Source organism: Sarcophilus harrisii, chromosome 1, assembly GCF_902635505.1.
Source record: "Sarcophilus harrisii chromosome 1, mSarHar1.11, whole genome shotgun sequence".
Classification (NCBI taxonomy): domain Eukaryota; kingdom Metazoa; phylum Chordata; class Mammalia; order Dasyuromorphia; family Dasyuridae; genus Sarcophilus; species Sarcophilus harrisii.
In genome coordinates, this window is record NC_045426.1 from 299,010,779 (window position 1) to 299,023,831 (window position 13,053).

At 39.9% G+C, this 13,053-nt stretch overlaps 1 protein-coding gene across 1 annotated transcript in view; it reads right to left on the reverse strand.

Annotated features, from left to right (window-relative positions):
* Positions 1 to 4,265: 4,265 nt before the first annotated feature.
* The window catches only part of BMERB1 (bMERB domain containing 1), a 130,471-nt gene continuing 121,683 nt past the window's right edge, over positions 4,266 to 13,053 (reverse strand). The window contains exons 4-6 of the mRNA XM_003761677.2: positions 10,333 to 10,447; positions 8,796 to 8,878; positions 4,266 to 5,875 (exon numbers count right to left, since the gene is read on the reverse strand). Coding sequence (XP_003761725.1) covers positions 5,763 to 5,875; positions 8,796 to 8,878; positions 10,333 to 10,447 — 311 coding nt within the window. The 3' untranslated portion in view covers positions 4,266 to 5,762. The remainder of the gene's footprint in view (positions 5,876 to 8,795; positions 8,879 to 10,332; positions 10,448 to 13,053) is intronic.

Genomic DNA, 13,053 nt, shown 5'->3' on the forward strand with positions numbered 1-13,053 from the left:
CACTTCCCCCTCTTATAGGACAGACCATTTTCTGGAGCATATTTTGAACAGAGGATTTCTGGAGAAGAAAACAATCTTCCAGGTGATATTGAATGTAACAGAGTTTATAATTTACTCCTTTTATCTTTTTCTGAGTTATTGTCTGACTGATGTGGAAAGAGCTGAGCCAAATGAAGTCCTGTAGAGAACATCAAGGGAGAGAACTGAGATCCTCTGTCTGAATAAAGCATATGAGGATGGGAGGAGAGCAGAGTGCTGGTCAAGATAAAGCCAGGGCCCCTGGTAGTTAATGACCAAAAGAAAGAGTTTTCTGGTTGTCAGTGCTGAAAAATAATCATTTCTTACCCTACAGTGCTTTAACATAATAAGATTATAGATCTCAAACTAAAAGAGACTTTAGAGGTCATCTAGTCTAACCCACTCCTTTTACAAATGAGGAAACCGAGGCTGAGGGAGCAGAAGTGACTTACTCAGGACCTTGTGAGTATTCAAGAGGCAAGATATGAACACAGGTTCTCTGATACCAGAATTGATTCTCTTTAAATTATACTGTATTTCCTAGGATGTTCCATTTATCAATAGATTTAGGTGAGATGATAATTTAGGCATTTCTGTAATTACAACTTTTCTCAAGTCCTCTTTCTGTTCTTTTCATTATAGGTTAAGCCCACACATTCATCTACCTTCAGCCACCTCCTGAGTTCTACAAACAATTTTTCAAGAAGCCAAACTAAGGTCTGAGATGGTAATGGAAAAGGAGGTTGAGTTAAATAGATCTTTTAGGTTCATGGCCTAGCTTCCTCCTATTAGAATGTGAAGTGCTTGAAGTCAGGGAGGACTTTGATTTTGTCTCCAAAAGCCTGTTTCTTCTAAGATTCACCATGCCTGTAAGACTCAGCTGTTTTCCTCTTCTTTCTAGCTATCATTGACTTTCTTTTTGTCCTTAGCGATTAGCAGGAAGTCTGCTTGAGCCATCTCCAGCTGTCTTGATCAACAACTTGTCACTAGACCCACATGGCTTTGGAAGAGAAAGTGAGGCAGGTGACTTTACTCAGTCCTCCCTCCCCTAAGTCCAATTCACTTGCATATCATGGCAACACCTCCCTGATATTATGGTCCCCTGAGATTGAAGGACAAACAACATCAATCTCATCCCACACCTGACATAGTGCCTTGAATAAAGCAGGACCTCGTAAGTATAACTCCGCTTTTGTCCTAGCTTCAGACAGTATTCTGAGCCACAGCCCGTGATACTCTTCTGTACTGCTAAAGAGAGAAGTGCCTGAGGAACTCCTCTGAGGCAGGGTGCTGGGTATGGGGTAGATATTTCAGAGAAATTTGAAAGAGGTGTTTCAGAGAGAGATTTGGGTGGCAAATAGAACATCTTGCTGGAACTGCAAATGTGGGAAATATAGCAATCAGTATATTCTTTGATATCTATAGGAGAGACTGTCCTGTCTTGGAAGCTCTGGTTCCTACTTACCTCCATTTCAGGAAAATGTAGGCATAGGCCTTCATCTTTCTCACAAAAGCAGAAATTGTGTTCTCCCTTGGAGACTTGGTAGGCTAGATTCCAGATAGTATTTCAAATCATCCATATCCATATTAAGTGGTACCAACTACCATACATGAGTATTTGTTCAGTTAAGTAACCTAGAACATCTCTAAATTTCCAACAGAGTGACTTCAGCTTGTTCCTTTCTCTTTAATATTTTTGTGATAAAGGCATACAGATATCAACTTGCTTTCTCAAAGTTTTTGTATTGTGGGTTTTCACAAAACCTTGGGATAAGATAATTCCATGAAAATAAACACCCAAGAAAATGCTCCCAGCCTTGGGGATACTGGCTTGAATTCCCTGACCAGGAATAGCACTTATTTGTAATAACAAGCCAGTACTATTGACATGGATTCTGCTCCATCACCAGTTTCTCCCTTACCAAATTTTCAAACCAAATGTTGTCTAACTTTGAACTCAGTAGCATAAATTGGCTCCCTCAGAGATGAGCTCTACCACTTTGGCTGCTGTATTTATTCTATTGTAAGAGGACATGCTGCTATCCTCTGTTTAGGGCAAATTAAATTTAGACAAAAGTCCTAAGGATCTGCAATGGATATGATGTAGAGGACCCCACGCCTCCAGGTAAAAGGGCAGCTGGTTAATAAAAGCAAATTTATCTGCAGCACTACTGACTTGCCATGAGTCATATTCAATCAATTATAATCTTCTCTGGTGTCTGAAAAGAGCACTTTTAGTGCTTTAGTAGGAAAACATTAAATAAACAAAAAAGAATCTTTAGTTTTATCTCTGGGATTGAAAGAAATCTCTCAACAAACTGTCATTCTGGGTATCTCACCAGCAAAAAATAAATGAGCTACTTCTAGGTAGTGGTGGGAGTGGGATAAATGTAGGATAGTGAGCATAATAGTCAGTTTGGTGAGAGGAGTCTCCTGACTCCCTCAATACCAATGTAAAGGAGTTGTGGCCAGCACTGGAAACCAAGAATATTAGCAAATTCCTCAGCAGAATGGAATAGATCCTTGGTCCAAATTTCTTCTGTAGTGTTGGAGATTTGGGACTAGGGTAGAGCTCTTTTAGGATCTTTGTTTTCTAGAACAAGTTAAAAAACCATACATAGTTACCATACATAGGTGGGCTAGGCAGTCAAACTACAGGGAACAGAAAGGCAACATATGAAGACCCCTCTGTGATAAACATATACAATTCAGGGGAACTTAGTTATCTAATAACTTCTGTGTGACTTTAGGTGCCCTTATGTTATATATGCACCATCTTGTAGAAAGTCCCACATATGTTATACACTGCAAATGGATGAATATATTTAGCACAGAATTTGCCAAAAGACTGGGCAGTGATAACTGCCCATAATTAGGGGAAGCTTGACATCTTCTTCTGTATTCTTTCCTATTCTCTCAGGCAAACCTGTGTCAAGTCATGGGATCCCTAACAAATAGTAGGATAATACTGAGAACTTTATTTCCTTGGTTCCGGTATTCAATTCTTCCCTCATTCTCCCTCTTCCTTTTTCCCTTGAAATTTTTTTCTTTATATATTAGTATATATAAAAAGGGCCTTGGAAAAGGGCCACAATGAGACACCTTTTAGTGGAGGAGAAATCAAGCCTCCCAATCTTGCCTGGGGAGTTCATATTGACAAAAATTAAAAACTTAAGGAGATAACAAGATTTAGGTTTGATGAATTGAATTTGAATTAGGCAGAACTCTGACACTGACAGTCTAGTCAAAAGAAGTGATAAAACACCTAATCCTGTTACCAAACAGCTCTTCTCAGGTGTGATTCATTCTCAGAAAGCTTTTTTCTTATTTTGGCTGAAGCTCCCTTCAATTTCTTTTTTTTGTGTGTGTGTTTTTACTGGGGTTGGTACTCTCTTGGTCTCCTCTTATTACCCTTATGATGATGGTATTTGGCTGGGCTTATTATCTACTTGGATATAACAAACACTTTAGCTTCCCAATATTCTCTACATTTTGCCAGATGCTCCCCAACTCTTGAAGTTGTGTTTCTCTTCATTTCAACAGTAACAGTCCAGTGTGGTTCTGCTGCCCACTTGATTTCTATTTGGCCAGAGATGTAGGTTTTTTTGGCAACTAAAGGCTAGGTTAACGACTTAGGTCTAGCTAGGCTGTGATAGACAAATGTATCATGTCACACAGATCATCATCCCTTAGCATATTATCTGAAGAGAAGTTAAGTTGTTGCAGATATACCTTTAACCTTTAAAGACAACAAACACCCCAGAGAATAATAACCATTTACAAAGTATACCTTAATGCCTTCTAAGGTGGAATACTGGGCTGAAGGGACCAGAGATTTGCTCTTCTACAAGCCTGTTCAAGACCTGTTTTTTGTTGTTGTTGTTGTTGTTGTTGTTTGTTTGTTTCTTTTTAAGGGATAACCTCTTTGCTGGAGCTGTTTGTTATATTTGTGGGATTGAATATGAGTACATGAGTGGGGATTTTTAGATCTGTGTAGAATTACCAGTGTTCTAGGATGTCCTTGGATAATTACTTTTCTCCCTCCTTTGTGTGAAATGCTAGAATAAATAAGAAAAAAAATCAATAAAGGTGGCAGGAATATGAGTTCGGTTTAGCTCAGGGCCAGGCAAACATATGTGAGGTGGCATTTTTATGAAGACTTCCACCGACATTTGCTGGTTAGATCAGTGAGTGATTGCTGTGTAATGGGGTTGGTGTTGGGATTCTGACTCCCACATTCTCTGTGGGGAGGGAGAACAATCAGGTCCTTGGGAGCCTGGGTGGAGGTATGGGGAACAGCAGCCATCTGCTCTCTTTTATCCAGGTTGAGTTTCCAAACTTAAGGCCACCTGACTAAAAATGTTTTTATTGACTTCATAACCAATTTGGATAAATCCTAAACCCCACCATAAGTGGAAACAGAGAAGTTCATTTCCTGACCTCAGGCCCCTCGGTGCTGGCTGCAGCATGCAGGAGAGACCTTTTAAGAGTGATATATGTTCATTTGTTTACATTTTTATTATTTTTTTCCAGATGGATGATTGCACATCAGCAAGTCTTGAGTCACATAACTATTTAGGCCACACACACATAGAGATGTTGCACAAACCGCGCCCTGCTGGCTACAGCAAATGTACGAAGAGATTTACATGGGTTGAATTGGCAGATTGATTAAAATAAGCCAGTGCACAGTGGAACACAGATGCTGGGGCATGCTGACTCTCCCATTCATCACGCTCTTTTATTCCTCAAGAAGTCAAATCTGGCTGTTGGGGCAGCCACACTCATGGCAGCTTCTCTGTGCCCCATTGGCAAATGGAGAGCCCCTCTCAGACCTTTATACTGTGTCCTCATTACCTCTAACCTTGCTCAACTCTCTAGAATTAATCTAGACCCAGGAGAACCATGTATAGCTGTTCTCCTTGTCTCAATTATTCCATCCCTATTCTGACTGAGGTGAAGCACAGAGAATTGCCTTCATGGGAAATGAAAGAAGGGAGACCACAGCTCTAGTGAGAGACTTAGGCTTAAAAGGGCTGACCTAGGCTCACACACATAACATGGGAGAAGGGATTGGCCACAACAGCACTCAGATGACACCTGGGAAGGATGCCAAATAGCCAGCAATGGCAGGCTGCGCCCGCTTCTCCCTTTCTTCACTGACCCAATAAGTTCATGATCTATGGACTGACTTTGGGGTTCCCATTACTATAGGATCAGGAGAAGATGATGCTGGCTTCTTTTAACTCCTGTCATCCGGTGCACTGACAGAACCCCCAGGTGAGGGCAAGGTGGGAAACAGGAGGTGGGGCAGTTTCAATGAGAGAAGGGCAGGGGACTTGTCCTATAAAGTGCTAAATTGTTTAAAAAAAAAAATCACAATTGTACACACTTGGGGAACATGCCCCTCTCCCAGCTTGTTTGTACAATGGGATTATATGTATATATACTTTTCTTTTTAAAAAGACAGCTCTTTCCCAATGGTTGGATAAACTGCTATACATAACTCCTGTATTCAGCATGCGCATGGGGAGGGCCATGCAACAGTGAGGGACTCCCTATTGCTACTCTATACATGACGGCTGGGCCCCACCACGCCCATGGCCCTATTGGCAGAATTAGGGTTGCCTTTGATCCCTTCTGCCTTGTAAAGTTTTTTGTTTTATTTTGGCCCCGGTGAAATGGGGGCTATAAAGATAAGAGGGTGGGGATGGCCCCAAGGCCACAGGAGAGCCCTCTAGGGGCTACATAACGTTGCATTGGGTGGCCCCACAACAATCCTTAATGAGTGCGATCCCAGTCTTGGCAACTGTAGGTTTAGTAGGTGGGGGTTCTGCCTTCTTCTCTGCCGGAGAACCTGTGGTGGATAATAAACATACATGAGATGTGATGGTAGATCATAATAAAAGCCCCTTTTGTCTTCCGTCCCTATCTCCCACCTGCAACAGCAAGAATTGAATCATTTCATTTTTTTTTTTAAAAGGGCCTCTATTTTATTTACCCCTAACCCACCCAAATAGTCACTTGTACTGTATTGGGGGGTAAAGCATGGAAGAAATTCTGGAACAAGAACTAAATGTTAGTAAAAAAAAAATCACTGATGAACCTAGTTGTTTGCAAAATTGTCTCATTGGGCTGTGAGCTCCTTGAGAGCAGAGATTGTGCTTTTGCCTTTCTTTGTGTCCCAAGAGCTTAACACAGTGCCTGGCACACAGCAATTGCTTCACAAATAAATTTTTGATTGACCAGTGTACATTTTATTTTTAAAATATAATTTATATACTCTGACTTTTAAAGTTTGCAGAAGGCATACAGAATCTACACTCTTAACAGCCTTGAGAATTAAGTACTATTGCTATGATTTTATAGATGAAGAAATTGATTGTCAAAAAGGTTAACAACTAAAGACTTTGCTCATGAATAGCCAGCTAGCAAGTGTCTGAGATAGGATTTAAACTCAGGAACCAGTACTCTTACACCTAGCTCTGAGGATAGAGGAGAAAATACACTGTGTGACTACGAGCTTTAATTAACTGACTTCACTCAATCTTTTAGAGATTCAGTTTTCTTCTCATGTAAAAAATAGGAATGATAAAACATACGTATTCTACCTACTACATGGAGCTATTATGAGGAAAACAATATAAATTTGGAAAGTGCTATGGAAATATGAACAGTTATCATCATCTCTCTCTGGCTTTCTGCCTCTCTCTTCTTTCCCAACAAATACACCACAAAAACTTGCATGTGTACGCGCACACACACACACACACACACACACACAAAACTAGCTTACCCATGTGAGGTTGCAAAGGACAAGTTAGCCTTTGATTTCTATCAATTTGACAGCATTTTCTTTGGCTTACCAGTTATTTATTTTCTTTTCTTATCAGTTTCAAACAACACCATCAAAAATGTTTAACAGCTCCTAGCCATAAGGATGCTCCCCAGGAGGAAGAAGTCACTTTTTCAAGGGTCTTTCCTGACTTGGGGTTTTAATTATGATACTGAGACATCAGGATTCTCATCCCTGCTCTTTTTAAAAAATCTAATAGCAACAAACTTATCCCCCTTATTTGGAGGCAGTATAATTCTGTGGATACTATAAGAAATACAATACATTTCTAGGTAGTGCAGTAGCTTACAGAACTGGACCTGGAGGTGGGAAGGCCTGAGTTCAGATCCTGCCTCAGACACTCATTAGCTGGAGTCTTTTAACCCCTACTTGCCTCAATTTTGTCAACTGTAAAATGGGGGTGGTTAATACTATCTAACTCTGAGTGGTGTAAGGATCAAATGACATAAGATTTGTAAAGTGCCTACCACATTCATTGCCTGTCACATAATAAGTGTTACATAAATGTTTTTCTTAATTCCTATATAGAGTATTGGCTATGGCTCCAGGATAATTTGAGTTTGAATCTTCCGTAGGATATTTACTATATCTATATGACCCTAGGTAAAGCATTTAATCTTTTCAAGCTCCAGTTTTCTCAAATGTTGAGTAAGGGTAATGAAAGCATCTGTCTCACAGGACTCTTTTGAGGCTGAGGTAAGAATATGTAAAATATTTCACAAACTCTGTAAGTGTGAACTCATTACTATTTTACTGATCTTTGTCTTGCCCCAAATAGGGAAAGATTGTTCAGGTCAAGACTAGTTCTGTCATGGATATTGGGTGATGGTGGAGTTTGAGACACATATTCCTGGAAAGGTCTGCTTAGGGAGGAAGGATGGATATTTTTTTTGTATCCTACCCTTACTCAAACAAGGGAGATTCCTGGCACCTCCAATATTCTCAGAAGTTCCCTCAGTCTCAATCCCCACATCTCTGCCAAGGTAAACACACATCTCCATGTAGGAGATTTTAGATCTAAATGTTGAAAGGACTGTGAAGATCCACTACTCCCATCCCAGGTGAAACAAGGCCCAAGAAAATAAATTTCCTGGGTGTTGGTATCACCGCTATAAGTATTTCCCCACTCTAGTCCATATTTTGTCAATATGATCTTCCTAAATCGCAAGGTTGATCACATCACCTCCTCTACTTGATAAACTCCAGTGGCTATTATCTCCAGATCCTCTGGTGTTCAAAACCCTTCACAACATCCCCTGGCCCCTAAAACCACCTTTTTAGTCTTATACATTATCCCTCCTCCTTCAGTGGTCTCCAACTGCAACTGGTCTCCTTGTTGTTCCTCAAAGAAGATAATCCATCACTCATCTCCAGGCTTCTTTAGTGGCTGTCTCCCATGTCTAGATGCTCCCCCTTCTCATATCTGCCTCCTGTCTTCCCTGGATTACTTCAGATCTCAGCTAAAAATCTATCTTTTACAAAAAGCTTGGTCCAATCCCATTAACTTGTGACTTTTATCTCTTAATCATCTCAATTTATCCTGCATATATCTTATACATAGTTATTTGCATGTTGTCTCATTAGACTGAATTACTCAAGAAGGTAGGTGAGTGTCTTTTACTTTTTGCTAAGTGCCACAGTGCTTAGCCCAGTACCTATCACATAGTAGATGCTTAATAATTGTTTATTGCCTGACTAATTGCCCAAGGTGGGTAGGTCTTGGATTTAAACTCAGTTCCTACGACACGAAGACAAGAATAGGTGTTGCCATCTCATGGATTTCCTGGAAAGTGTTTCACTTTTTTTTTTAACTGAATGTATTTTGATCTAAATGCTGAGCATTTAACCCAAGAAGAGGAGAGATTTAACCCATTCCTAGCCCTCCTCTTCTTGGGGGGAAAATAGAGACCAAGACACTCACTGGCTGGAGATTTGGTTACTTTTTCTAAAGGTTTCAACTTGATTCTCAGAAATTCTGCCATTTCCTTGTCTTCCTCTTGTTCACTGTTAAAACAAATGTGAAGAGAGAAGAAAAAAGGTTTATGAACTATAAAACCATTAAAGAGTCATAAAATCTGTAATAAAACTGCAAGAGGATAAAATACAGTGGATGAAAAAATGTTAGTATGTGATTCAAGATGTGACCCAAGGAATGTCAAATTTTATGAGTCACATTTAGAGCTGTAGCTTCCTGTTACAGTCAGAAATTTGACTGGGGCTGAGGATTTGCTAAGATCTCTGGGATCCTCTTTACCCGGCTTTAATGAAATGGGCCATATTCCACTGCAATCAAAGTTGGGGTGAGTATGGTTTCCATGTCACTAACTTCTGACCCCTGAAGGCAGCCATCCTTTTTTGATGAAATCTTTACTCTATACTCACTGTCATATCAGACAAGAACTGGACACCATTAACTATCTAGCTGCCTGAAGTACCATGTTCTCCACTCCCTCTGAGCCTAAAGATCCTCTGCCCCATTCATTTCATCATCTCCACTATTTATCCCCAACACTTGCCCTTCAGCCCAATTATATGACCCACTCTCTCTTCTGGAAAGGGAACCTTCTAAAAATCGTGCTTCCAACAGGAGAGTTAATAGACTCAGTTTTGGAACTTTACCAAGATAATCTGATTGTAAATGAATACAAATTCACCTAATCTCACTATACTTAGCCTGCCCAAAACCATGCTTCTTCCATCCAGTTTAGATATTTTGTCATCTTGTTCTGCCACCATTTATGTGTTTTCCCTCTCCCTCCACTTCTTATTTCTTACTCTAAGAACACTAATAAAATAAAAATTACCATTATTACTGTAAAGAGTATAATAATGGACTTTCTAGGGCTTCACTCATCATTCTTATGATTGCAAAACAAAACCCTCTTACCTGACCACCACTTCTTGGATGTTCTGTCTCCCATTAATAGAATGGAAGTTTCTTAACATCAGGGACTATCTCATTTTTGCATTTGTATTCCCAGCACCAAGCATAATGCTTACCATATAGCAGATGCTCAATATATGTTTTTCCATTTAGAAGTCATGTCACTTTTCCCCCTTAAGGTGATAATATCAAGACCAATTGTCATAGGAAATAAAAACTAAGCACCAGGTAATTTAGATAAGGTCAGAATATGAAGGCTATTTCCATTCCAACAATTAATTGGTAGATCTGAATAGAGATCTGCTTTATACCTCAACTTCACCTTCATAGTACAAAAAGGGAATTATTATTGCATTTTGGCCCCAGCATATCAATTTTTTAAAAGAATGACTCCTCAGAGGTCCCTTTAATGATTTTTTATCAAGGGTTCCAATATTGGGTGGGGAGGTTACACGATGCCTTTGATGATTCTGAAGATGGGAATGACCAGAACAGCAGTATCTGCAGTAGTCCTAGATGCAATGATATCTCAACTTGCCTCGTTTGTCTTCTCTAGAGACCTAACATGACTTACCGTAATCGCTCCACTTCAGCATCATCCACCAGGAAGTCTCTCTTTTGTACCAATTTGTGGATCTTCTGGATCAATTCATCCTCTCTCTGCTTTTGCAGTTTAGTTTTTTCTTTTTCTAAAAGAAAAAGAAAAAGATTCAGAAAATGAACTAAAAAGCCTCTTTGGCCTTTCAAAGGGAACTGAGCATTGAACATTAAAATTGTAACACCATACTGGACCCTTGAGGAGAATCAAGAAAATGTACTTCTTTCCTTCACTGCAGAGGTAGGGATTTAGAGGACCAGAATACTGCCTATACTATCAGATAGTAAAAGTGGTAAATGGTTTTGTTAAATTTCTTTTCCTTCTTTTTTGAGCTTTGTTATAAAGATGGGTGGTACAGTGTACAGAGTGCTGGGCCTAAAGTTAGAAAAGGCTAGGCAGATGCTTACTTGTTGTGTGACTTTCTGGGCAAGTCATTTAACCCCCATTGGTTCAGTTCTTTCATCTATAAAATAAGCTGGAGAAGGAAATGGCAAGCCACTCCAGTATCCTTGGCAAGAAAACCCCATTAAGAGTCAATCATGACTAAACAATAACTTCCTTACTCAAAGTTTAGCACTCTATTCAATGCACCACCTAGCTGCCTATGGATGAACAGGGACTGTTTTGTTACTACCTTGTTAAATTTAATACGTACTTTAAAATATCGAGGAGGAAAGCCATTCCAAGAATGAGAGGAATCATGTGAACAGGGGCAGGAGATAGGATATCTTGCAAGCAAGCAGGCGGGTTTGGCTGGCCTGTGGAGTGTGGGAGAGGGAGTGATATATAATAATTATGAGAAGCAAACTGAAATCAGCCAGTCTGTACTTTTTCTTAGAGGCAATAGGGAGCTTTGGGGGAGTATGAGGAACATGTTCAACACTGTACTTTGGGAAATTCACTTTGGCAATTGTGTACAGAAGGAGTGGAGAATCAAGGATCCTAGAAAGCAATTGCAGTAGTTCAGATGAGAGGTGATAAAGGTTTGAACTAGGGGCATGACCTTGTAAGTGAATGAAGTAGAAGGGATGAATCTTTCATGAAGGGAGACCAAATAGGACTTGGAAATTGGACATGGGATGATGGAGAAAGGTGAGTGGAGTCAAGAGTTAAAATGATAGTGATCTGGACAGAAATAAAGAAGTTAGGAAGGAGGGTTGGTTTGGGTAAAAAGATGTTTTCTTTTAGACATGCTTGATTTGTGATGACATCTAGTTGGAGATGTCCCACAGGGATATTGGCTGAGATCCCAGGAGAGAGACAGAGACAGAGACACACAGAGAGAATAAGACAGAGACAGAAGCAGAGAAGTAAGAGAGGGAGGAAGAGACAGACACAGAGACAGAGGCATAAAGAGAGACAGATTGCAAGCTTTATAGTTGGCAAATTTCTTTATAGATATCATTTCATCAGAGCCTTACAGCAACCCAATGAGTCAGGTATTCTAGACATTATTATTTCTATTTTACAGATGGAGGAACTAAGCCTTAAGGAAGTTACATGACTCACTCATGGTCACCTACCTAGTAAACATCAGAATTATTCCTGAATCCAAGCCTAGCACATTATTCACCATGCCTAGCAAGTCAGCTTGTCAGCCAGTAAGCATTTATTAAGTACCTATTGTATCCCAGGCACTGTGCCAAGCACTGGGAATACAAAGAAAAGCAAAAAAACAAAACAAAACAAAAAACAAACAAACAAACAACAACAAAAAAAAGTCTCTGCCCTTAAGGAACTCACAGTCTAATGGGGAAGATAACATGTTAACAGCTATGTACAGACATGCTATACAAAAGATAAATGAGAAATAAACAAAGAGGGATTGGGAAGGCTTCCTGGAGGAAGGTTTTTAGCTGGAACATGAAGGAATCCAGGGAAGGATAGAGGAAGTAGAAATAAAGCATGGAAAGGAGGCAGCTAGATGGCCCAGTGAATAGAGAACTGACCCTGAGGTCAGGAAGAACTGAGTTCAAACTCGAGCCTAGACATTTAACACTTACTGAGCAAGTTCCTTAATCCCAACTGCCTCCAAACCATTCCCCAAAAAAGAACAACAAAAAATAAAGGAGGGAAGACATTTCAGGTGAAATGGACAAAAGACTGGCCCCCCCTCATCCCTGGGTCAAGGGGCCTCAGGCTTATAGGAAAATGTTCCTTAAACTAAATTAAGGGAAGTGTTTTACAAAGTGCTTGTTCAACTATGTTCAGACAGAATGCTTGCCTAACAATGTCAGATAACCCTGGACCTATTCCAATAATCTATGTCAACATCTGCCATTACATTCTATAAGCCCCCCTATCTTTCCCCTTGTAAGCAGAAAGTCGAGTCACTGTAACCTCAAGGCTGAACAAGGATGCTTATAAGCCTGTCTCTACTTCTGTTCGGGGTGGAAGTCTACTGAGAGTTTGTCCCAGCCGGTAATAAACGCTTTCTAAAATTATGAACATCTTGGCTGTCCTGAATGTTATTTCCTGGGCTATCTCACAGGTTTGGGAAACAGTCAGAATACCATATAGCAAGTCTCTTCTTCTTCTTGTCCATCATCCTAGATGAAATAATGTATAAATACACTTTGCTATTTTTGAAACATTATATAGATGTAAAGCTTTATAATAAGGTAAGAACAACAAGACAATTCCAATAGAATTGGGATTGAAAATCCACATCCAGAAAAAGAACTATGGAAACTGAAT